Below are 26,178 nucleotides of genomic sequence, written 5' to 3' on the forward strand. Positions count from 1 at the left end.
CTTATAAGTGACATTTACGTTTCACTTGAAGAAACAATGGAATATTCAGTCAGATGGCTGACACAACTAAAAATGTCGAAGGCCAACAAGTGAAGTGGCTCTTGCCCGTCACGTGCTCCTCCCCGTCCCGGGCCGACCTGAGTGGACAGGCAAGGAGCAGAGGCAAGGCCTTGACGGTGTTCGGTGCTGGGTTGGGGGACGCTTGTTCCTGAGGCGCAGAAAGAATGCCGAAAGGATGGCTTTGACCACATGCGATTTTAACTTAAAAGCTGAAACAAAATGAAAGGCCCAAGAGCAAACTCTGGAAAGTATTTGCCGCTTATGATAAAGAATGTTGAGAAAGCGCCTTCCGAGGTCATCAGTGTTGTTCCCGCTGGACAGAAGCAGCAGCGGGGCCTGGGCGTCTCGGCCAAGGTCACCAGGTGGCCATGGTGGAGCCAAGCTTTGGACCCAGGGCTCCCAGCTGCTGTGTGCTGTCGCCGTTGATAAGGAAAGTGAGAATGCTCTGTTGGAACAGAGAGCCAGGTACACAGGTGAGTCACAGAGGGAGCAGGGCAGGGGTCTCGTACACATCCTCTGCGTCCTTCTCAGAGGAGTGCAAAATGAAACAGGAGAGGACGGCTAGAAAAGTCACCCTCACGGATGACCTGGCTTTTTCTGCCTCGTGGATGGATTGAATTTCCTCTGGGATGCGACCTGCACAGTGCCTGTCATGAAGTTGGTCAGCTCACCTTGATGAGCTTCCTGAGGAACAAAGACCATGAGCAATGGGGTAAACAACATGGCCTACTCTGCCCCATAGGAGCTTCACCATCCACATTACTAGAGGTTCTGAGAAGTCCTGCAGTTAACAGCAACAACATTTCCTTGAACCCAGCATTTCTCTAGCTCACTTTCATGGACTCTGCTTTGGAAAACATTGGTTTCCTAGAAAGGTTCATAACGTGCATATCAGATGACCTGGGTTCCAGACCCTCTTTGGCAATGGCCATAAGTTTGATGTTAGCCAAGCTTACAATTTTGGTGACCATCTGGTAAAATGGCATACAAAGAACACAGCTTTCCTTGTGGTTTCTTCATATAGAGAACTGCTTCAGAGAACTTCTGGCTCCTTCAGTAGGGAGGAAAGAGGAAGGTGGGGAAAAACCACTGTGTACAGTAAGCAAATCTTATCAGAAGTCAGGGACCCTGGGTCTTAGCGTTGGGTCTGCTGCTGTCTTCTCTGTGATAGGTGGGTCTCTCAGGGTCTCCTCTCTGAAGTGAGGGCCAGATGGTCACAGTCTCAGAACCTGAGTCCCGTTGCCTGGAACTAAAAGATCATCACCATGGATACTGTTGTGTTGTCATCACTACTTTCAGGACCCCTTTTGCTGGCATAAGAGACATTTCTGTAAGGTTTGTGACCAGATAACCTGCCTTGTACAGTGAAAATGTGGAGAGAGCCGAGCAGGTGGGGGGCCTCTGGCAGATGCCCCCGGAGTTGGGCTGGCTCCATTGCCTCTGCAGCTCACGTCTGTGGGTGGAGTTAGGCTGACTGGGACTTGAATCCCGTTCCGTCATCTTCCAGCTTTGAGAGCGCAGGCAGGTTGCTTCACCTCCCAGATTGCTCCGGCATACAAGATCTGGGTCAGAAAACCCCATTCCTGGAGCACTTGGGAGGGTTTGGGGATGTGTGTCACATGCTGCTGTACATGACAAGTGGTTAATAAGTGCTGGCTTTCCAGGACCTGTTGCTAACCCCTGGGTTCCACCAGCCTGGGGGCCACACCCCGACGCCCCAGGCTGCCTTCTGTGTGCACACAGGTGGATGGTCCCAGTCCTGATTTTCATGGGGTGGGGGTGTCATAACCAGTGTGCCCTTGCAGGGACTTGGTATGTTTAACCTGACAGGGGGGAAGGAGGAGGTGAGAAGGCCTTCCACTGAGGCATCTGTCTTGAAAACCATTCCCCTACCTTCTGTCAACTCCTGACGGGATGGAAAGCGGGAAGATGCCATTGTCATTGACCCCAGGGCCAGCAGAGCAGCTCAGAGTCAGATTGGCAGGCCGGTGTCGTTGCCAGGAAGGGCAGCCGTCGTTCTGCAGAGTGGGGTGATGGACTGTCCGGCAGAGGGGGGCTCCCGGCCTGTGTGAGTCTTCTCTGCTCATCACGCTGGTGGCTTGGGTGGGCGCTCTGCTCCCTCCTTCAGTTCCCTGAATTCATAATGCTCAGTCCTTTCTTGGGAAGGCCCGGTGGGAAAGCTACACAAAGTGGCTGGGTGGTGGGACAGGTAGGGAGTGTGATCTGTCCAAGGACCAGCTGGCGGATCCTCAGGGCCCTAGGTCACTTCAGCCATGCAGAGGTGCCACGCAGGCCCCTGGCTGTCATCCAGGGCCCTTCTCTGTGGTCCAGTTTCCTGCTCTCTCTGCCTCTGCCTCCTTCCGTCCCATCAGGGCTGCTGCTCTCTTGCCCCAGCCTGAAATCCCTATCTCTCATCTGTCCCATTCCTCACTGCCGTTGTGCCCCCCAGGCACCCCCTCCCCAGTCTGAGAACCAGCCCCCGCGTCCGTGGCTCCTCCAGGGTCAGCCCACAGTGGGCCTACCCCTTCCAGGGCTCTTCCCCTTCATCCTCTCCCTAGTCTGTCTGTCATGGTGGGGAGGCTGCTTGAGCACCTCACCTGCTACCACGTGTTCCTGGCAGACATGCCTGTGAGGGGCCCCCAGCCACAGTGTGGATGATAGGGGTGGGCTTGCAATAGTACCCGTTTATTTTGCACATGTCCTTGGTTACTGAGTGATCTCCCCCCACCCATGTACCCTTTATGCGTCCGGCCACAGAAGCCTATTTCAGCATGCTTGTGGAGGTGGAGCTCCTGTAAAGTTCTTGGTTGGGAAGTTTTAGGGCACCTATGAGTCTGACACTGGGTCCCTGATACGGTTGAGCACCTGAAAGCTTGAGGGCCCAACCAGACTGTGTTCTCATCCTCACCATGTCAGAGCTGGGTGACTTCTGAGCCATGGGGGGTGGGGGCTGCTGATGACACTGCCCTTGGAAACGAGATGTGGTGTTTGGAAAGCTTCTGGAACAGTACCTGGCATAGAGAAAGGGGTTCTCACCCAAGTCTGGTGCAGCCATCGTGCGGATGAATGAAAGCTCTGCTGCTTACCTGTTGGTTAGTTGGTAACTGTCAGATGCTTCTCTTGACCCTTCCCATGTTTATTTAAAATACACACCACATCTTACAGGTGAGGAGACCAAGAGAGGCCTAATTAGGTGGTCAGAGCCTCACAGCTAATTACCGAGTAGCAGGGTCAGGCCATTGGACTCAGAGGCCTAGTTTCCTCCCACCATGCTGCCTGTGTGCACAGCTTCTCCAGGAGCAGTTTCCTCCTCGTGCTGCAGGTCCTCACCCGACAGCAGACTCTGAATGCAGATATCACCCCGGTAATTAGTGCCAGTAAGAAGTTGTTCAGTCCTCACAAAGTGGAGCTTTCCCCTTCCCATGTTGAACAGGAGGCCTATTTGAGCCTCCCATTGTTAGAGACGAACTGCTGGTGGAGGCAGCCCTGGTGGAGGCAGCCCGGGTGCTGATCACGTGACCCCAGGTCTGTGTGCCGCCACCGAGTAGTACCCCTCCTTGGTCCTTTTCTCTTGGGAGGTTGGAGGCAGGTGCCTTCCAGCCCCCCAGAGGCTTCCCGTTTGCTTGCATTAAGGAATCAGCGCTCTAGAAACGGTGCAGGGGTGAAGAATGATTCCACCCTCCTTTTTTGGGGTCACTGGCCCTCATCAGGCGGGACACTTTTTATTCATTAGTCAGGAGGTTTGCGGTTGCCGCATTGCCACATCTGTTGCTGCCTTCCTGGGCCCGTTGCGCTCACAATTAAGGTTCATTAAAGACCCTGTCAGTCACAACAGGCATAGAACCTGCCTTTGAGAGGCCTCTCGAAGGGGCTGTCCCTGTGCCCTCCCCTTTGCAAATGATCACCGACCAGATTCTGGATGTGTGGTGTACCGGGCAGGGGGGACGGCGCTTGTGAAACTCCAGACTCTCAGGTCCTTGGGGGCCTGTTACCTTGTGTGTAATTGAAACCTTCACGCCAGGACCAGAATTGATGTTACAGATGGTGCTGGTAGGAGTTGTGTCAGATGGAGGCTTTGGAAGAAGTATCTGACAGCAGGCCGCTCGAGGAGAGATCTGGGGCCAAATACAGAAGAGATTTAATTATCGTTAATCTGCCTCTCTCCTCTTTCTGGAATGTGTAGGCACACTTAATTACTACTGACTGGAAGCTAAAATAACAGTCTGGGTTCAGAACAAAACCCTTTAGGAGATTTGCCCCAGGCTGGAAATGATTATTCTTCCTACAAGTGGATTTCCCCTCATTCTGACCATGCCGAATGCAAGTAGGGAGTAGGGGGGCGGGGGGTGTTGGCCCTGGAAGGTCTCTCAGTGTTCCTTCCCCAGCGTTTTCACGCCTTGTTTCACTGACCTTCCCACTTGTGAGCTCTGCTTGCTGGGGAGCCCCATCTCCAGGCCGCGTCCCTCAACGGGGCCCGGCTGACCTGCACTGCTAGCGCCCAAGGGCCCTCTGGCTCCGGAGCGCCTGTGGAATAGTAATGCTGCTCATCCGTATCCCGAGTCTACGCGGTGCCCGGCCTCATGGATGATGCTAAATAACTAGTAGATGAGCCAGTCACCCCACCCGGCCCCAGGCTTGGAGAGAGGACTCTCTGTCCATACCTTCTAAGCTGTGTAGTCTGAGGAGGGGCGAGGACACGGGGCAGAAGTGCCACGTGAAGCTGAAACGCAACTCAGGAGGCCTCAGCCCCACGGGGTCAGCGCAGGGATCGCGGTCGGTGCTGGCGGCCCCAGCACGGGGCAGTGCAGAGGGGCAGCAAACCCAACAAGTGAGCTGGGTCTGGTGCACCCTGAAGACTGAGGTGACCTTGAGGAAGCCGCTTGGGCTGTCTGTGCCTCTGTTTCCCCATGTGTACCATGCAGGGAGTTGTGAATTCACCTCATTCTCAGAGGGCAGCTGGGAGGATTAAAGGGTGTGCTGGGGCATCGTGGGGTGCTGTGATGAGCGCTCCATGGGCCTTGCCAGCTGCTGTGATGGAGAAGAATACGTTGGCACACTTGCCTTGGCTTCTGTGCCAAGTAGTGAGTGCAGGAGAAACCCGTGACCTGGAGCAGCTCGCCTGTTGTAGTCCGGCTGTCCCTTAAGGACGGCTGTGTCCCCTCTCAGAGCACCCTGCATTTTCTTGTATGGCAGGTGGTGGGCGAGTGCTTCTTGATCAGGCTCTGGGAGGTGGTGCTGTCTTCTAGCCAGGAGGGGGGTGGCGTGGTGAGTGGGCTTTAATGCCCTCGCCCGTGGTGCTTGACCTCTTCTTGGGTCTGGGCAGCTAAAGCATGACGACAGGGCTCGTGGAAGAGCTGGCTCTGGGAGTCTAGCACAGAGGCAGGCCCCAGGAGCATTGGGAGCAGCTCGACAGCCGGTGGAGTCATGGTTCCAGATGCCCCAGGGTGTCACCTCTAAGGAGTGCCTCCCACCCACTCCGTCCTGTCGGCTAAGGGCGTATTAATCACTTAGGGCCATTCGGTGGACGTTTATTGCTCCTACCCTTCCCTGGGTTACTGGATCTTTCTAACAGCCTCTGGACCTCCCTGCCTGTAGTCCTCCACCTGCCCCATCTCCCTCTCGGCAGCCAGAGTCATCTTTCCAAAATGCGCTTTTCATCATGACCCTCCACTGCCCTCTGACTCCATACTGTTATCAGGATCAAGCCCAGAGAACATTCTGGGTTTAGCAAAACTTCTTGATCTGGCTGGCCCATCCCTCCTCTGTCCCCCTCCCCCCACTCCTGAGGCCCTTCCACTCCAGCCATACTGATCCACTAGGGTTTCTCAAAGGTCCTGTGCCCTGTAGTGTTGGGTCTTGTACTCTCCCTTTACTGGGAACACCTCTCCACAGCAGCTCTGCTGGTCTTTCAGACCTCTGCTTGGGCCTCGCTCCCCCTACTCTGTGCCTTGGTCACCGCAGCCATGGGAGTCCCCTGTACTCTCCATTGGATTAATTATGTGACTTTCACTGGCTGCTAAGCTGAGGGCAGAGATCTTGTCTGCTCTGGTCACCTTTGTATCCTCAGTGAAGGCGTGCTCAGGCCCCTCCTGCGTGCTGGAGCCTGTGCTGAGGCACTGGGGTCAGTGGTAAGTAAGATACTGTGTGTATCTGAAGAGCCCACAGCCCTTGGTGATGGGTGGGTTTCAAGGAAAGCTGCTTGGAGTAGATGGAGTCTGAGACAGGGTGATAGAAGGGAGCTAGCTGGACACAGAGTAGGAGCGCATGTTTGTGCCCAGATTAGGATGTCAAGCCTTGGGCATTGGTGAGTCCCTTGCCCAGAAGTAGGTGATGGGATGCACTGCGGTCCTCCTGAGGATCAGCTGTTGGTTGCCACTCAGACTTTCTGGTTGCATAATGGAAGAGACAGACAGCCATTGATTTATTGTTTGTGATTTTAAGGTTAGAGCTGGGAAACGTGTCTCTTCCCTACATTGCTCCCCAAGCCTCCCTGCCTCTCGAAGAGCCACCATCGGTCCTTTCTTGGGAAGCAGTGACCTTGCTGGTCCTGTTGACACTGTGCGCTCGCTCAGTGGAATTGCCAGCACCACCTGCCTTTATCGTGTCTGATCTCACAGGGACCTTGGTCTTTCCCAGTCAGATCTTTCAGGCTCTCCGTCACCTGGTGTCTTCCTCACAGCTCTGGTTGGTAACAGCTGCTGCTCCCAAAGGAACCCAAAGTAGGCCTCCGGCTTTCTGTTTTTCCTGAGCACTTGGGTTTTGGTGGAGAAAAGGGGCGCAGAGCCTTTACCTTTATTTCTGATCCTTGTCACCTTTCTAACTTAGACTTGGGAACATCTTATAACTGCTAGGGGGCACAGGCTGTCCTCCAAAGTAGAGCTAAAGCATCGGTTTAAGAAGACTGTGCCACAGTGCTGCATCGGACATCACAATGTCCCAGAAACAAGAGTAGAGACATAGGTGTTGGCTGTGTGGGAAGAACCACTGTCTCCTTCGCCACTTGGGAGTCAAAGAGGCATGCGTTCCCTCTGTAGGGAGCTGGAGGGGGCGGATATCATTTTTCTATTTTATTACAGATCCTTTGTCCATGTGCAAGATATTTAAATCCATGAGAAATGCTTGTGAGGTACTGTATAATAACATGCAAACAAGAACTGCAGCCCCAGGGTCCGAGGGGCTTGCTTGTTTTCCCTAGAATTCTGTTTCTGCCCTAAAACACCTTGATGGAAGAGCTTTCCTGTGTGCTGTGGAAAGAGCCCTTAGGAAGGGGCAGGTCCCACCTGCCTCCTCCCAGGCCAGGGCGTCGTCCTCTGTTGCTCCAAGGGACCGATTGCCAGGACTCCTGAAAAGGTGACAGGGACAAGACCAGGGGCTTCACTCTCCACGAGAGTGTCAAGCAGAATGCGAACTTGTTGGTCACCCCGTCGGTTTCCACGTTCTTTCCATTCCGGAGATCCGGGGAAAATCTGCCGACGCTCCACAGGCTTTGCAAATCTTGCCCTAATTAAAGGGCTGCCCAGCTGTGCGCACAGCTCCTCTGCCTCAAATCTCTGCCCTTTTGTGTTTGTGTTTAAAATTCCATCTTTCCAAAAAGTTTGCCACTCAGCAAGTCTCCTTGCAAGCCCCCACTTCTGTTTGGGGAAAGTTTTCTCCTCTGGTTTCTGTTCTGTGTGTGTACGGGAAGTTCAGGTCTCTCTGAGGACGTTCGTGCAGGTGCTCTTCTGTGGTCATTTTTGTTAGCCTTGACGTGTGTGTCTTGCCACAGCTCTGGGAGGTGGCAGTGGGCGCTCCTGGCGTCCGAGCTCTTGTACTCCTGGACACATGAGGGACTGGAGTAGCACTTTGGTTTTCTTCTGGACAAAATGAACAAAAGAGCTTAATCCTCCTGTGATTCTGGTTAGTGGGTGGGCAGTACTGCAGGATCAGGGAAGTCCTTCCGAAGGAACCTGACCTAGAGCAGCGTCAGGTCCGGTAGCAGGAGGCTGCGCTGTCCCAAGGTGAAGAAGATACCTGTGGTTCTTGTCCACCAGAGCTGGGAGGCATAATTCCTCAGAAATACACGAAGACCCCTTTCTTGGCTTTACCTTGCCTGTGGGGGGTAGGGTCCTCTGGCTTCTGCATTATAGGAAGCGTGTGGCATCCTGTTGTTGGTGGACCTAAGGAAGCAGTGCTTTAGGTAACGTTTGGAGAGCTTTCACTGAGGTCTGAAGACTTAGGTTAGGTCCTGCCTTCTGGTGGATGAGAAACAGTGAGACAGAAAAGTGAGTTGGAAAGAGAGTCCGCTTCCCCAGGACCTAGAGAGCCAGAAGGCATTTCCTTTCTGAGAGCCACTGAGGCAGCACAGCTTGGCAGGCCCCAGCCCTGGGTGAGGAGTGCCTGGTCACCCCTGTGGCACACATCTGGTTTGGGGAACAGATGAAAAGTCCTTGAGAGCAGTAAGGCCCGCCTGGCTTGCTTTTCCCCGACAGAGTCGGTCTGGAGTGTGAGCTAGGACATGGAGCAGCCTGCACATCCTTTGGGTGCCTGGGAGTTCTGATGTGTGTCTGTCACCAGGCCCTTAAAAAGCCAGTGGCGTGCTAACTGCCAGTGACCAGGTCTCCGACGAATGAAGGGGACACCATAGTTGATGAAGATCTGTGTCGTGGGCAATAGGAAATCCCGGGCTTCCCTTTAGTGAGTAGAATTAGGGTGGGAGGCTCAGGGGTGGGAAAGCATCCTGGAAGAGAGCAGAGAGGGAGTAATGTAGGTTCTGTGTACAAATAGAGAAATTTCTGATGGACTTGGACTTGGAACCTATGGTCGGGAGCCCGTTTCTTCTCCCTCGGGCTGTGCCCCTCATAGGCAGGCCCAACTCTTAATCACTCTTGGGTGGCCAGCAGTGCCACACTTAGTAGATGTGGGTTTGGTTTTAGGACGAACATCACAAACTTCTGATGAGCTTGCAAAGCCATTTCCTGGAGGGTCATAGAGATGAGTACGTAGTCTGTCTCGAACTGTGAGACTTTGCAGGGTCTATGGTTCAAATGAACCTTGCTGGTCATCTGGTCAAGTTACTTTCAGACATTTCTTAAATCGGTAGAACCCTTTTTCAAGCTAAATCTTATATAGAACTGGCATGAAACAGAGAGTGGTGGGTGGGCCTTCTTACCCTGTCCCCCACCTTCTTACCCCTCCCTCCACCAGCACCCACCAGACATCTCTTCTCTGCCTCGGAGAACCAAAAGGACCATCAGATGATCTATTCCCATTTCATTAGAGATTCAGCTCTGAATTCCTGGCTGATAGTGCATCCCCTACAATGTGCTGCGCTAATTTATTAATTTATTTTGACGTAGGAAAGCTCTGGGTCGTAAGAGTCAGTAGTCCAGTAGCTATTGAACGTGAAATAAAAAGGTAACACTGCCTCTGGTCCCTGATGCCCAGAGTCACTGCTTACTACCCCAAACTTAGATCACATAACATACTCTGCTGAAAACACAAACTGATCTTTTTTGCATTTGCATTGAACTTCGAGTTCCCTGGGTATATCTGTGCTCTCCACCTGGGACATTCTCTCTTGATTCACCTTTGTTTTTAAACAACAGCTTTATGGAGGTAGAGTCCACCACATTCTGTTAAATTCACCCTTTTAAAGTGTGTGTTTCATTGGTTTTTAGAATATTCACAGAGTTGCGCAGCCATCCGTCTCCCACACCTTGCTCCTGTGGCCAGGGGTGCTCCCCTTCTTTGCCTCAGTCCCACAGGCTTCGGCTTCTCAGGTCTTGCCTGGACTCTGCCCTGTTCCTTCTGCCTTCCTGAGGAGCTCTGGGCAGCCCTCCTCTCCGTTTCCATAGCATCCAGGACTCCCTGTCCATAGCACCTACTGTGTGGCTATGTCATTTGTGCCCCTCTCTCTCCTCCTAGACGTTGAGCTCCATGTGGGTGGGGACACTGTACTTAACCCCTCATACAGTTAGGTGGGATTAAGTGGAGCTATACATTTGAATTGTATCTCTTAATGGGCCAAAGTGGAGAGGAGCTCTTGATCCTAAAGGCCTAGCCAATGAAGGGGATGCATCGGTGGCTCCTAAGTGGAGCTGACTTCCCCAGTAGGAAGAGTTATAGATTTTTCTTTGTCCATGCGTGGTCATTTTCTCTGGATGACTCAGTGAAATTAAAACCTGATGAGACATCCATCCAATGGAAGGAATCCAGTGGGAAACGTTGTGGCCAGCCAGCCAAGACGGTTTTATGCAAAAAGGGGGGGGGGGGGGCAGAAGGCCCTGACTTGTTCTGAGTATGCCTCACATAACGTGGCACATCAGTGTTGGCCTCGAGCCCCACTCAGACACACAAACACAGCACGAACAATTCCACTTGAAAGGAACCGGCCGCATCCCTGGAATTTTGGTAGACTGTTAGGGTTGTTTAGAAGTTTGTGGTCTTGAGAGTTTGGGGAGAATATGTGGTGAAAAGAGCCGGAACTCTGGCAGATGACTCAGTGGCTGCGTGGCTCCAAGCCCCTCTGCTTCCCAGGATCATTGGCCTCTCGGGGTGGCTGTAGGGACCTTGAGGGTGAGCTGTACCCAGGCCTGGCTCGCTGTGAGCCTCAGCAGGTGGTGCTGGGGTGGCTTCTATTGGTCTACCGCACCCGCTCTGGAAATCCTGTTCCTTGAGCCATGGTGAACCCTCCCAGGTCAGCAGGAAAGAACCTTTCTGCATTTCACCAGCGTTGTCCATCTGGCAGCTCGCTTCTCATTCGGGCGGCATATGCCCGTTGTCAGATTTCCCTTCCAGAATCTCGTTTCATGGATCTCCGCGCCCCTTCGCAGCTTTCAGGAAGGCTGGAACACGGAGGCTTCAACGCACGTTTCAGAGAGCCCGAGGCCAGGCCCAGACCTGAATGCCCAGTGATGAGGAAGCGGGCTGGTTCTTCTTTCGCCTTCCACCGTGAGAGCTCGCTGCTTTACCCCGGCGGCTGTGATAGGGACCTAATCATGCAAAACCCACTCTTGCCGGGTCCTTGTCTCTGCCCTGCTGTCCAGCTGGTGATCCTTTCAGCTGAGATGGTTTTGTGCTGCGGTTTCCTGTCAGGCCGTGTGGCCGCTGTACCTTCCTGTGCCTCAGCATCTTCCTCTGTGAGCGCTACTCGTTTGGGGTGACAGTAAGGCCACAGCGTGCTGCAGGGTCCCACGGCAGGGAAGTGAGACAGTGTGAGCAAGCGGTTCAGAGAACACCCGTGGCCGCCAGGGTCCCAGCTCGTGGAGACGGAGATGACGCTGGAGGTTCCCGGTCCTGCCACTGAAGTCACAGGGCCTTAGTGAAAACATCGTTATTCTAAACCGGTTGTTCTGTGTAATTTCACCTGGTCTTTTCCCTGAATGATCTGACGTGATTTATAAGAATGCGGCCAATGCGGTAATCCCTTAGCAGGAGGCGGCCACAGCTCTGTGCCCACACTTGCTTTCCTCTCACGGGCCGGCCCCGGCCCCTACCATCTCCACCAAGGGGTCATCCTCTCCCCCGGGGCTGAGAACTTGCGTCTTCCTCTGCCTGGGGGTCCGGTGGTCATGGAGCCGCAGTGCCATCGTGGGTCACCGCTGTCACCCTCACTGCCAGCCAGCACCCCCATGCCCCGACCTTGGCCCCAGTCCCATCTCTGGGAGAGGCTCTGAAGCATGTTTTAGGAACCTGCTTCCCACAGAATGTGACTTGGACTCCGGGAGATCAGAACTCTGCCCGGGGGACCATGTCACCAGCACTAGGAGCCCTGCCGGCGTCAGACCCCACCTCTGTCCCGAATGTGTGAGGCCCACAACCAAGGCCTTGTGGCCACGAGGAGCACAGGCTGGGGAATCGGCTCCTCTCTGAGGCTTTGGGGTTTCATGGGAGAGGCCAGGGGTCATTAGGTCCCCGGGGCAGGGCAGCCTTGGGCGGGATGGACTGGGGGGCACGTTGGGGCCACGGTGACTTGTGTCTGCTGACTTTTCGGCCTCTGGCTTTGCGAAGGTGTTTGTTTTGTGCTCTGTTCCTCAGGAACAAGGCCTTAATTAAGAGGAGCAGGCAGGTTAGACTGCCCTGGGTTCTCTTGACTTCCTCCACCAGAGGAGGAGTCGTGGCCCTGGCCAGGGAACGGTTAATTTAATTAGGTTCCGAGTGCCTAGTTCATCCCCTTTGGGGAAGCATAGGGTTACATGTGGACAACAGGAGCCTTGTGTGTGTGCCTGTGGTTGACTCACAGATAGTGATTTTAATTTTCCCTCAATTTGCTTTCTCTTTGTTGTGCCCCTTCCTGACCCTTCCTTTAGCAAACTCTCCTGGCCTCTTATTCCAGGCTGTGAGCTTCTAGAAGGCAAAGCTTTGGAGTCTTGAGTATGAATGGCTGAAACCCAGCCCAGGAAGTTTGCCTTTATTATTTACCTGGGGTGGTTTGGGGCACCTGTCTGAGAAGAGGAAGCGGGGAGGGACTTGTTTCTTGAGAAAGTTCTTTGTTGTAATGGCATGTGAAAAATTTGTTTCTAAGTAGAAGAAAATATTTGATCAGAAATGCTTTCCTCGTGCTAGCCCTGCTGGCCAGCTTCATTTAGACACTGGGGGCACTACAGGCACCACCAGCCTCTTGAATCTGGGGTGCACACGGTTCACCATATTTTAATGTTTTCAAAATAGGGAAATTGCTTCTTACACTTAACAGGTACCTTGAATGATATTCTTGTTATACACTTTGCAACGTATAGACGTCTAATGAAGGTCATAGTTTGTACTTTCATTTAAAGAATATCATTCTTAGAGTCAAGTGACAGCTTAGTTGGAAGAGGGCTGGATCTGAGATGGGAGGGAGGGCAACCCCGTGCGTGCATGCGTGTGTGGTTGGGGTTGGTGGAGGACTGAGTAACCTTCGGTTCAACAGGTAACGACATGCTTGTTTCTGGTCCTGCTCTGCGCTGAGTTGGGGGGCTTTGGGTCTCTGCCGAGATCCACGTGTGGCTGGAGGGCTTCGTGTGGGCAGGGAGCCCCACAGCACAGTCCCTTCCCGTTGCTGGCTCCCTGTCCTGGGAGGGGTGGCTTTGTGGCCACAGATTCTCCTCTCTTCCTTACACTCACCTTGGGGCCTCCTGCCCAGAGCCTGTGTGCTGGCTCCTGCTCCTACACAGTGCCCCCCTCTTTCCTTCATTTATGTGCCATCTCTGTGCCACCTCCTAAACCACTGAGTCCCCACAGTCTTGCCCTTGCCACCGGGATGGCCCCTTGTGCCTTGTCAGTGTCCAGTGGCTGGAGCATGCTTCAGGAGAGCAGGCTGCGTGTGCCCACCTTACCTGCCCCTGTGTCCCTGGCACCTAGCACATCCCTGAGGGGGTGGGGGGGGAGCCCTCAGCATCCATTGAGTGGCGTGAATTTCTCTTTGAGGCCAGTATTGTAGCCCACATTTCTGAGGTTAAGGAAGGGTACACTCAGCCAGGAAGTGGCAGACCAAGGATCTGAAGTTGTGTTTGCTTTCAAGGTTGGTGTTTTCCAGAATGCCACACTGTAGACTGTTTCTGACACCAGCATGTGTGTCGCCAAAAACACTCTTTAGTCTTATATTTCATTTTTCTGTTTATTTATTTTCATTAGTGAATAAAGGGGAGAGTTTGTAGCCTTAGAAAAAATGAAAGGAAGAAATGAAACTGTAAGCAGAGACCTCTGCTGGCCACCGGGAGCTCGGGCATGCTGACACCTGGCTGCCAGGGAGCCGGGCTTCTGATGCGGGGAGGGGGGCGCGGGGAGCGGGGCGGCCTCTGCCCAGCCCTGATTTCCCCAACATTACTCATCCGAGTGTTCGACCCAGCGAACAGGGTCTGTTTTCGATTCTTATCTCTCTGGTGGCGGGCTCGCAGCCAGCGGGCAGATCAAAAGATGGAATGTGTTCGTTTAGCTTTTTTTTTTTTTTTCCAGAAACAGAGGTACAAGGGCGCACTTCTTAAAGACGGGAGTGCAGTGCAGTGGATTGGATTATCCATGGGGTTGAACTGGTCTGGCTTTTGTGCCTTTTTTTTAAGGGTTCATCTCAAGTTTCTTTTTCTGGTTGAACAATTGTTTTCAACGTTAATAACTAATGGAGAAGGGGAAGAGGCAAAGTAGAACCACATGGCGGCACAGACACGAACCTCACTTGTGGCCGGAAACTTCTGATTTGTATCTCTTTTCATGTGATCCGCTGCTGGGTTAGATAGTAGAAGAGCCTTCAGTTTGAGGCAACAGCAAGAGTGGATGTAATTTTTTTTTCTTAACCGAGCTGTTCTGTATCTCACATGTCCTGTCTTGGGCCACTGGCAAATAGCGCTGCGACTCCGGCGCAGTCTTCCTCCAAGGCCCTGTTTTGCTCTTCTTTAAAATAAGGATTCTCTAACTGTTCTATGCCTGGGGCCCTTTTGAGGATTAAAGGAGGTGTTGCCGGGAGAGTTTATAGTACAGTGCCCGGCGTGTACCACCAGATGCTGGCTGTGACTCCTGCTCATCATCCTTGGCCTCATTATTATTAAAGGATCACCTGCAGCTGTGGCTCAGGCCGTCCTAGCCTCTTTTACCGTCTACCTCCTGGGGTCTTTCCCTTCCTGTCCCAGTTCGCTTTCTTCCCCTTCCGCCCTCCTCGGGTGGCCCCCTTGGCCCCGGGGAGCCAGGTGACGGTGTCCGCTCCTCAGGTGTAGGGGGCATGGTGCCTCCTGCTCCCGGGGGTGTGGCCTCAGGAGTTTGTGGCACAGGAGAAACTGATCGGTGGAGTCCTGAACCCCCACCCCACCAGCATGGTGCTCTGGCCGGGGCAGTGCTGTTTACTGTTCCAAGTCACTTAGAATTAAGTTTAAGTCCCCCTAACAGCCTGGACTGATCTGACACCTTTGGTGTTATCCGAACATTCCTCACAAAGGCTGTTAAGCTGTTCAGATGGGCAGTTTGGACAGAAACCATCCGGCCCTCGGGTGTCGGCACCAACCACGTGTTCTCGCTCAGGGGCAGTGGAGCCGATGACACACGCACCCCGGAGTGAACTCTTGCCTTTGTTTGGACCTGTCCTTTCATTTAAATTGCTCTGCAAACTCCTGATCCTTGGGACTTAATGTGATTTCTTCCGCTGTTCTAAGCACTTGACAGGACTGAGTGGGGGCAGCTTTGGGGGTTGAGGGTAGGGAGAGCGCCGGTAACTAATTGACGACAGAGATAAACTGCCTTTATTCTGGGTGTAGAGTAAGACCTCCAATCAGTCAGCAGACTTGCTGGAGCCCCCAGCACCCCGTGCGTGTCTCTAGGCTGGGTCTAGAGAACTGGGCTCTGCTTCCCTGGGCTCGCAGCCGGTACCTGCCTGGGCGCACACTCAGTACCTGCCTGGGTGCACACTCGGTACCTGCCTGGGCTCCCACTCGGTACCTGCCTGGGCTCCCACTCGGTACCTGCCTGGGCTCACACTCGGTACCTGCCTGGGCTCCCACTCGGTACCTGCCTGGGCGCACACTCGGTACCTGCCTGGGCTCCCACTCGGTACCTGCCTGGGCGCACACTCGGTACCTGCCTGGGCTCCCACTCGGTACCTGCCTGGGCTCACATTCGGTACCTCCCTGGGCTCACACTCAGTACCTCCCTGGGCTCACACTCAGTACTCAGACTCAGAGAATGTTTTTTTTTTTTTAATTTTTTTTTATGATAGTCACAGAGAGAGAGAGAGAGAGAGAGAGGCAGAGACATAGGCAGAGGGAGAAGCAGGCTCCATGCACTGGGAGCCTGATGTGGGATTCGATCCCGGGTCTCCAGGATCGCGCCCTGGGCCAAAGGCAGGCGCCAAACCGCTGCGCCACCCAGGGATCCCCGACTCAGAGAATGTTAAAAGTAGCGAGGAAGGAGTGAAGTGATAGCTGATGGCAGGATTAGAACAGCCATCCCCGATGCATTTGGAATTCAGTTGATCTCAGTGTTACTATAGAAATTCCAAAGAATTTGGCCTCCTGATAAAGAAGTCAGAACTTGGGCTGGGTTCTAGAGGGTGGTAGGATTTGAGAGGAGAATGAGGATGGGTTGCCAAGTTTAGCGAATAAAAATGTATGTCCTGAGTATGAGATTCATCATGTATCAGAAATTAAAAATTAACTGCCCAATCCTGTATTTTCTCCAGCAGTCCTGAAAGGGAGGATATTTTAGGCAGAAGAACACGTGTGCTAACTTGTGTGGAGAGAACAGCGAACAGGACGGTGGTGTTGGGAAGCTGCCAGCAGGAGTGGGGGGTGGGATAGAATGGAAGACAGGTTGGTGGGTGGCACTAGGTCGTGACTAATGCAGCCTTGGGCAGCTGCTCTGGCACAAATCTGTGGACACACCATGCCATCCACACTTTTCAGTCCCCATGACAACCAAAGAGGATTCTTTGATCAAAGAAATAGGACTGATGGAGGAGAATGGATACAAAGGTATGGTTCACCTTGAAAGTTTATCCAAAAGGCGAAAATTGTACTTGCTTGGGCAAAGGATCGGCCGGCTGTATCACATCCCAGATGCTCTTCATGGAAGGGCACGTCCTGCGCCTTCAGGAGTTCTCTGCTTTTCTGTGCACTGCCATAACTGTGGTGACACTGTAGATGTATGTTCTTCTGAGGTTGGTTAGTACCTGGCCATGGACTTAAAAGCCCACTCACAGATCTTTAGGGGTGGCTGGGTGTGGGAGCCCAGGTAATATCACCGCTCAGAAGCTCACACAGGCGCTCTCCTGATGCCCACTGCAGCCCGGAGCCCTCACCCACACCCCTGCTTCCCTCGCAGAGAGAATATAAGCCATCTATCTCCCCTCAGACCCTGGAGCAACCTTCTGAGAAGGCCCATCCGTGAGTCGCCTGGGGGCTGATGTTCAATTGCCTGTGGGCAGCAGTGGAGTGAAAGTCAGCTTTGCCCAGACCTCCTGGGATTGGGAAGCTTCCTGACCAGGATAGGAAAGGTAGGCTGGGCAGGCCACGAGAGCGGCCCTTTAGGGGACAGCTGGTACCACAGATTGACCCTTTGCACTGCTGCCTTAGCTTTGTGCTTTGAAGAACATGAGTTACGAAATGGGAGGAGTAGAGTCCCTTCCGGTTCTTTACACTGACCTTGGAAGTTACCCTGATCTATTTGGACAGGCGGGGAGGGCTGGATCCCATTTTCTAGACCAGTGGCTGCCACATTGTTGTATTTCACAGGCCAGAAACATTTTTTTTAAAGGCGAGATGGGGGCTGGTGGAGAAAGAAAAACAGAAGAAGAGTAGATCATTAGGTTGTCAATTTTTTTAAAGATTTTATTTATTTGAGAGCACAAGCAAGGGCAGAGGGAGAGAGAGAAGCAGACTCCCCATTGGGCAGGGAGCCCAATGCAGGGCTCAAACCCAGGACCCTCGGATCATGACCTGAGCTGAAGGCAGGTGCTTAACCAACGGAACCTCCCAGATAGCCCTGGTTGTCAGTTTTTAAATAAAAAACCAAGTAAACCTATTATTTCATAAAACTAAGGGCATCTTGATACCCTGCCCCCCAAAAGGCAGTCTCCAAATAAAAGATGAACATGTTTAACTACATGAAGAATTTTGTCATTTTGATTATAGTCTCTCTTTACCTGAAGTATTTTCACCACAGCAGTGATGGTTTTTTGTTTTTGTTAAGATTTTTAATTTGCTTATTCATAAATGAGAGACAAGAAAGAAGCAGAGAGAGACACCTGATGTGGGACTCAATCCCAGAATCCTGGGATCACAACCTGAGCCAAGGTAGACGGTCAACCATTGAGCCACCCAGGCACTCCAACAGTGACGTTCTTATTACAGACCAGCAGCAGCCGGTCTCCAGCAGAGCTTATCCAGTGCATTGGACACATGAACACCAGAGCAAAGGCTAGAACCCAGTCTCTTAGTTCCCAGTCTGGCCACCATTGCTGTGCTGCTCGGGGTCACATGGTAATAAAAATGTAGGACTTTAATTAAAATGCCAGCTCTCTTTGTCTAGGGCTTTCCCACTACCTCGCGATTCATATTTGGGGAATGTCTGGTTGGAACTACAAAGTGAAGCGGGTCCTTGTGTCCATCAGAGTTCAGTTCTTGACGGCAAACTCTTGATAAAGATCCTTACTGCACACCAATTTATTAACTTCAAAACAAAGCCAGTAGGTGTTCTGGAGGCTCCATGTGGTAAAATTCCTCCCTCCCATCCAAATACACCCGGCCCTCACTATCACCAAGCACGGCTGCCATAGGTGCTGGGAGTACAGGCCTGAACAAGGTGAAGTCCCCACCCTGGCAAAGTCTGCATTCTAAGGAGGGGAGACAGACAACAAATAAATCAGTAGACGTGTTAGCAAGAAATTACTGAAATACTTGTAATTCGTGGATTAACCTTTTGATCAGTGGTGCAGCTGAGCCTATTTTATACTGAATCCCGTTATCTTGTAAGCTTTCCTATGTGGGGGGCCGGTGGGGAAGGGGAGACAGCTTGGCTCCAGGCAGAACTGGGGATCAGAACCGGATGCTCAAAGGTCTGTTTTTATGCAGTGCCTGAAGCAGTGTGGTGAATTCAGGTGGGACCCAGTTTGACGTTGCCCTCAAAGAAGCACGTACAGCAGACAATGCTGAGTACAGAGGAGGGAGGGTGGCATGTGGGTGTTCGATGCTAGCGTGTGTGCCCTCCCCCTCGTTGGGCACTGGACTGAATGCCCAATGCAGGTCTTTTGTGATACCCCAAATCACGGTGAATAGGTTTTGCTATCCCCACATTACAGATAAGGAAATCAGGTCTTCATAGAGAAGTGAAAATGACTTGCCCAGGGTCCTAAGGGTGGTAAGTGGTAGAGTCAGGAAGTCACACTTCAGAGCCTGTTTGCTTAGCCTCTGCCACAGTCCAGGATGAATCGGGCCCCAACCATTTCAAATGGGGTTTGAAGCAGAAGTCAGGGCCCAACAGGGAAGCTAAGGCAACACTCAACAGAACAAACGGTGGTGCAAAGGGCTTGTGGTGACCAGCTGCCACATAGGTGCTCAGGACCATCCGCAGGAAAGCAAGCGATTTTCCAATCCCAGCTGCCTTGGATGGAAGCTGTTCCTTGCCTTGGCCAGGACTTCTTTCCAGGCTCTGTGGCCGTTGGTTGTTGAGCAGGGAGGTTATTTGCCGCCTTGGATGGGAGGGGGTTACTTGCTGCCACAGTGTGCCTTTGGCATGCACTGTCCCTGCTCTCAGTTGTCTGTTGAATCAGAGTTAGTCAGAGGGGGAGATTTCAGCCTCCCCTGCTTGCTTCCTGTGTAAGCCTTGGGCAGCTTAAGGACTCTGGTCCTCAACTGTCTAGTCTTTACAGACAGATGTCTGTAATGGGCATGAAGCTGCCTGCTTTACAGGAGGAGAGTGAGCTCTCAAGTGCAGTCTGCCAAGTATATGTAAAGGCCTCGCCTAATCCCTGGTACCTGGCAGACACTTGGATGTGCTAGGGGTTTGATGTGTGTGTGTGTGTGTGTGTGTGTGTTTTAAGATTTTATTTATTTATGCATGAGAGACACACACACAGAGAGAGAGAGAGAGGGGGGCAGAGACACAGGCAGAGGGAGAAGCAGGCTCCATGCCGGAAGCCTGACATGGGACTCAATCCCGGGTCTCCAGGATCAGGCCCTGGGCTGAAGTCGGCGCTAAACTGCTGAGCCACCCGGGCTGCCCGGGGTTTGATATTCTCATCACGAAAACTAACCTTGAAAATAGCCTCATTTGGGGCCCTTAGCTGGCTCAGTCGGTAGCACGTGTGACTCTCGATCTAGGGTTGTAAGTTTGAGCCCCATCTTCAGTGTAGAGATTACTTAAAAAATAAAATCACAAAAGACAGAAATAGCTGTGGGGGGGGGGGGGTGTGGAGGACACGGGTGGCCGTTGCAGATTGCGCCGGAGGTTAGTGGTGTGGACATCTCTCACAGGCTAGAGGACCGGCAGTGGTCCATGTAGAGGAAACCGATGGTTTCACTGAGGCCAGAGTTTATGCGAGACGAGGTGACCATCTTCCAGTTGTGGCAGCCAGGGCCGTGTGAGCTGCTCCGAAGCACCTGGGGGGCTGGCAGAGGGGCCCAAAGAAAGCAGCCCCCGGAGGCTGGGTGGTCTCCGAGGGGGCGGTCCCCATGTCCTCACCTTCCTGGAGGCGGTCGGGGTCTTCCAGCCGGTGGTCTGCCCCCCCGCCGAGCGGCTCTTCTGGGTATCTTTGCCACATGACTTAACTTTTCCATTTGGAAGGGCTGTTGGTGCAGTTGGCAGCCACCATCCTGGTAAACGATATGGTGGGGCCTCCGTAAACCCAGGGCCATGAAACGAATAAGTCAGCACATTGAAAATATAGCGTGGAAGTGACTCAAGCCCGAAGGAATCCGTTTCTGAAAGTGCTGCCATCCCTTCCTGGAATATTTTGGTGGAAATGGATGTTTGAATTAGGAGGAGGCGGCCTGGTTGCTGGTGGGGCCCTGTGTCCGGTTGGGCAGGATTTGCGCTGGGAATCCGCCCCGCCTGGCCAGGCCCCGGGGCCCTCCTCCTCAGTGACGCGGCTCCGTGTGGGTCCGAGATAAGCCCGCTGGAGCTCGGCTCTGCGCGAAGCTAGTGTGAAGCACCTTTGCAGCAGGTAGGGTTGACTCTGCGAGCCAACCTGGTAATGCTTGGCCAGGGGCCTGGAAAGTATTGGAAACTCCACCCCGCACGGGAGCCGGTGGGAGTTCTCGAGCACGGTCGGGTTATTCTCAGAGTTCTTTGGATTCCTATGTATTTCAAATGTTTACCTTCTTCTCAGGACATGAGCTTGTACTTTGCCCACCAGAGACCAATACCAAGCACATACGTACTTAAACGTACCAGACCACCCTGGCGACCAGGTAATTAAAGCTGCACGCAGATTTGGAAGGAAGGCTGTGTTGGAAATCACGCTCCGCTGTAATTCAAGAACAGGTTTCTTTATGGAGGGACACAGTTGGTGTCAGACACATGTGGAAAAGAAAAGAACAGGCCCATGATTCTGGCAGAGTACCAAGGGCCAGATGTTAAATGTGCTGACCATGATGTGGCTCCGGTTGCCATTAGCCAACCTGGATTCGACGTGTTGTTTTAACCCCTGGCTCTGCCTTTTCCTTCCTTCGCGCCAGGTCCCCAGTCTGTGTGAAGATCTCCTGTCTTCTGTTGACCAGCCCCTGAAAATCGCCAGAGACAAGGTGGTGGGAAAGGATTACCTTTTGTGTGACTACAACAGAGATGGGGACTCGTACAGGTGAGCTGCCAGGCCGGGGCCAGGCGCAGTCCCTGTCGCCTGGGACCACTGAAGTCCGGCCGTCCTTCTGTCTGTCTGTCCTCCCTATCTCCCTCCCCACTTCCCTTCCTCCCATCCTTCCTTCCGTCCAGTCCAGCAGTAGACGTTTGTGGAGTGCCTCCAGTAGAAGCGTTGGAGACTCGGCATGGAACAAAGGGCCCCTGCCCTGGCAGAGCTTCCAGTCTAACAGGAGAAGGCTGTCGTTACCACACGGTAGTGGCAGGAAGTCCTGCGAAGTTTGCAGGGTGTAGGGTGTGCATAAGGTGGGGATCTGGAGCACGAGGAGGGCCTATGTGGGTCAGGGACGTCGGAATGAAGCTTGGTCCACTACATACACGACTTTCTTTGTCTTCCATCACCATGCTGAGGGCTTGGACAATGAGGTAGTCATTAGTCCCTGCCCTGAGCGATCACTATTCTAGATCGGGGGATGCACAGGGATGCACTTAGTGGCGGGATGCCGTGTGCTGTGATGCATGCCGCCAGGGCCAAGCTTATTCAGAATTTGAGGGTAGCATGGAAGAGGCTGGGGAAGCTCCAGGATAATTTCCTGAAGGAAGTGATGTCCGAGCTAGGTTTTTAAGGGTGTCTAGGAGTTCTTCCTATTAAGAAAGATCAGGAATCCCTAAACTAGCCACCATTTCTGTGGTGGATTGCTGTAGTCAGTGCCTCGGAGAATGGTGGAGGAATGCAGTCTGCTTTAGGTTTATTTAGAGACCACTGAACCTGGGCTGAGTCTTAAAGATTCAGCTTAATGTTCTTTTGGGGGCCAGGGGCAGGGTCTGAGAGGGGGAAGTAGGGAGAGATGCGTGGAGTCAGCCGACCTCAGCTCCGAACCAGCACTGCCGTTTTGACAGATTACTTGTTATGTCTGGTCTTTTGTTTTCTCACATACAATCTGGAAATAAGAGGATCCATTCTTTGAGCGAATGCATGGGGACCTCTCTGTAAGCGTGCACTGTACGTGTTGGCCCCGAGTCCAAGTCCCTCTTCTGTGGGGCTTCCATCCCAGTGAGGACACCAGGTCGCTGGCAATGCCAAAATGATAGGGACCTGGGAAGGTGAGTCGGAAGGAGAGGCGGGGCGGAAGGTCAGGGAAGGCACGTCTGTGAGTGGTAATACGTGAGCTGAGACGTGGAGATGAGACAGCCGGGTAACGCACCGTCGGGGTGTCAGGTCCCCGTGGGAGCCAAGCCGGTGGGGCTCCAGCTTGGCTGGGAGGCCGGAGCGGGGGTGAGGTCAGAGGTGCAGCAGGGCAGGTGGCGCCAGGCCGTGAAGGATGCAGCAGAGTCACCGGGGGTTACCAGAACTGACACACACCACGTGTTCCAAAACGGAACTGGGTGTGAATCACAGAGATTTCATTAATACTGACTTTTCAGAGAGACCAGATGAATGTTTTATAATCATGTCCCTTTGCCAGCTTCGGATGGAAGTTAGGTGAAAAATAGATTTGGGCCTCGTCCAGACCAGAGACCTGAGTGGAGATGGCGAGCAGTTGTCGGACTGGAGGTCCCTCCTGAGAGCAGGGCCAGCAGCCGCACATGTCCCGGGGGTGGGGACTCAGTGGTGGAGGGTGACCCCAAGGCTTCAGGCCTGGGCAGCCGGAAGGCGGGAGCCACTGTGTGTTGAGGTGAGGAAGACCCTGGGAGGACCTGCTCAGGGGCCATTGGAAGCCTGAGATGTCCGTTCAGTGGCAGTGGAGGTGTCCCGGAGGCTGTGGGTAGCTGCAAGCTCCAGGAGCGAGGGCAGGACGAGGGGGAGATGCAGAGGCAGGAAGGCCCCAAGTGGAGGTGCTGAGGCCCCCCCGGGGTAGATTGGGTCTCACTTGGGAGGGCCAGTCTCTGTGCAGGTCGCAAGCATAGCGCCAGGTCCCGTCCTCACTGGAGAGAGGTCTGTGGCAGCACCAGATGCTCTGACATGAGGCGACATGTGGCCGACATGATCCAGGGAGAGGTGATCCTTGAACTGAGTCTTGCTCACTCAGCTTCATTGTATTTCTTCTTTGTTTCTTTTCTTTCTCTTTCTTTTCTTTTTTTCTTTTCTCTTCTTTTCTTTCTTCATAAGAGACACTGGCAGAGGGAGAAGCAGGCTCCCTGCAGGGAGCCCGATGCGGGACTCGATCCCGAGACTCCAGGGTCACGCCCTGAGCCGAAGGCAGACGCTCAACCACTGAGCCACCTAGGCATCCCGTATTTCTTCTTTCCACCTGAAAACTCCAGTTGGCCGTGTACAGCAGCTGCTCCCCAGCAGCCCGTGGACGGCTGGAATGGTTTCCGTATCCAGTACCCAGGACCGGGCCAGGCTTCCGGGGACTTGGTGCCCACAGCGCCTCTAGGTTGCCCCACCAACTCCCGCATTCCTGGGGCACTGCCAGGGGCCGGGGGGGCCTCAGCCACCGAGGAGCCCAGGGTGTCAGGGCACAGGACTGTTCTTTCCTTTCCCCCCTCCTCAGTATAAAACTTCAAGGTCTTCTGATTCTCTCCACACATTTCCATCCTAACTGTGTTTGATCGTTTGCTTAAATAAGATCCTTATGGCGTGACCACTGCCAGCAGCACTGTTTGAAACCTGTTAGCTCAAACAAAAAGCATTCTCGGAGGGAAATGAAAGCCCTGACTTTTGAAATCTACCCGTTCCTGTCCATCTGTCTTTTTTCAAATGGCCTCCATTTAAGCTCTTAAATGTGTTCTGAGTGCCCCTTCCACTAAGAATATCCTGGGTAATGTTATGATTTTTTCCCCCAGCTACAATTACCCCGGCTCCAGGACTAACAGCTTCAAATGCTGTCGTCTGTGAGCCAGGAGAAATGTGAGTTACAGGCTTCTTGAAAATCCAGGCCCTCAGCCTGCAGAAGAGATGGGCTCTTGTGTCTCATCAGGTCACCACTAAATGAAAGCCAGTTGGAGAGGGTCTTCCAGGCCCACAGGAAGGCGAGGGCTGTTTAGCTGGGGGAGCAAAGGTCAGGTCTGGGGGTACTAAGACGTCCTGAAGGGGGCATGTGGGGGAGGGGGCCCGGGTCTCATCCCCTAGCCTCTGGCAAGTGCAGGTCCTGAGCCTGTGGCCTTGTGTCCAAATCAGTACCCTTCCACTGAATCTTTGTCTCAGGAGCTGCCAGGAGGCCTTTTTTGTTGTTGTTAAGTGCTTAGGTGTCCCTCAGAAAAAGCAGAAGGTGACTCCTTCTCTTTGGTTTGGAGGACCACCAGCAGAGTCCCCCCCTTGGGTCTTTCTTTCCCACCCTGAGCCATGAGGCTAAGGCCTGGGAGCCCTGTGCTGGCGTGGCAGGTGTGGACAGGGTGGGCTTCTTCCCCACACACCCTTGCACCCTAGAGAAGGGAAGGGAAGAGCTGTGGCAGGTGCAGGAATCCACATCCATATGTGAAAGTGAGGGGCCAGGGCGGGGTGTAGCTTCTGGGGCTGTGGGGGTAAGGATTTCTTCATCCTTTAACAGCTTTCTTGAAGCCATGGTTGAGTGCCAGGCTCTATTCTGGGTGCCAAGCAAACGGTGGAGAACAAGACCGGAAAGACTAGCCCTCTTGGAACCTCTGTTCCAGAACTGATTGCATTAATTCAAGTAAAGTAGCCACTAGCCTAGCCGCATCTCACATACTCTGTAGCCTCCTGAACCTCCTGTCCATTTTGGACAACGCTGATAGAGAACATTTCTGTCCTCGAGGAAAGTTCTCTGAGGCAGCAAAGTTTTGGAGGATGAAGAAGACAGGTTATAATAAGAACAGATGCATCAGCCGTGCTCTGGAAGGGAGAGGCCCCTCAGTGAGGTTGCGAGGGTGCCCAGTGTCAGCTTCATAGCTGCCCCCCGAAGCCACGTAGGCCCTGGTTTATGGGACAGCTCTTTCTCATGTCCTGTGCCCAGTCTGGGTCGTCACAGGGCTGGCTGCTGGTCATGGGGCAGAAGGGAGCATCTTACCCCATTGTTGAAAAGTCTCCGTACCAACAGTGAGGAGAGCAGTGGAGTGAGAGAGTCTGCCTGGAAAGAAAGGTTTCCAAAGGCTCCTTGAGCTTCGAAGTGGTCAGGGCTACTGCTGCTTCCTCTTGGGAACCAGGCGCAGTGACTCCTTCCCTGCTCGCCCTTGGTGGCCCAGCAGCCGAGGAGCTGGGATCTCCGTGGAGGCAGCTTGGGGGAGCGACCACCCGGCTCACGGCCCACTCTCTGGTTCCATACTTGTGATGTGATGTGCCGATGTAGGTGCCGGGGGTGGGAGGGGGGTGTACCAGTTCCCTAGAAGAATGATGTGCGTGCACGGAATTCATTAAAACTGGGGTTCTGAGGACCATGATCCCTTTTTCCATAACATGAATCCCAATTGAAAGGTTCTTTTGAGGCTTCTGTGAGGCAAAAGTTGCTTGTCAGCAGGGAATACGGAAAAGGCAGCAGAGACACTGAGAGGTTTCCATCCAGGAGTGGGGAGGACTTTGTCCACAGCCCACGGCACCACTGCCACCCTCCATTCCTCTCACCTTTTCCTTCTCGTTCTTTCTCTGAACTCAACCCGCAGGAATTAACAAGTAGGTACTTTCACTAGAACCCCGTTTCCAAGTATCCCTGTCATTAAATGCTTTCCTCATGTGGCAAAATACATTTTTTTTTTTTAATGCAGCAAGTCTTTGGGCTGGAAAAAGAGAGGCTGTTTCTCATTACTTAGCAGTCTTTTTTTCTTTCTTTTTTTTTTTAAGATGTCATTTATTTATTGAGAGAGAACAAGTGTGCGTGCACACAGGCACATGAGCGGGGGCGGGGGGGGAAGGACAGAGGGAGAGAGACTCTCAAGCAGACTCCTGTTGAGCACGGAGCCTGACACGGGGCTCGATCCCACGACCCTGAG

The 26,178-nt window shown here is 53.2% G+C and overlaps 1 protein-coding gene and 1 long non-coding RNA gene across 6 annotated transcripts in view; both read left to right on the forward strand.

Annotated features, from left to right (window-relative positions):
- CAPZB (capping actin protein of muscle Z-line subunit beta) overlaps positions 1-26,178 on the forward strand; it is a 130,369-nt gene that overhangs the window by 69,908 nt on the left and 34,283 nt on the right. For all 5 annotated transcript variants that reach the window (XM_049106534.1, XM_035713973.2, XM_025447964.3 and 2 more), the window contains exon 3: positions 21,174-21,295. In XM_049106534.1, the coding sequence (XP_048962491.1) occupies positions 21,174-21,295 (122 nt within the window). The remainder of the gene's footprint in view (positions 1-21,173; positions 21,296-26,178) is intronic.
- Positions 1,241-21,095, forward strand: LOC118354134 (uncharacterized). Its single transcript, XR_004814145.2, has 3 exons — positions 1,241-1,395; positions 16,852-16,993; positions 17,689-21,095. It is a non-coding gene; the product is annotated as an uncharacterized LOC118354134 (long non-coding RNA).

The sequence above is a fragment of the Canis lupus genome, chromosome 2, assembly GCF_003254725.2.
Source record: "Canis lupus dingo isolate Sandy chromosome 2, ASM325472v2, whole genome shotgun sequence".
Taxonomy (NCBI): domain Eukaryota; kingdom Metazoa; phylum Chordata; class Mammalia; order Carnivora; family Canidae; genus Canis; species Canis lupus.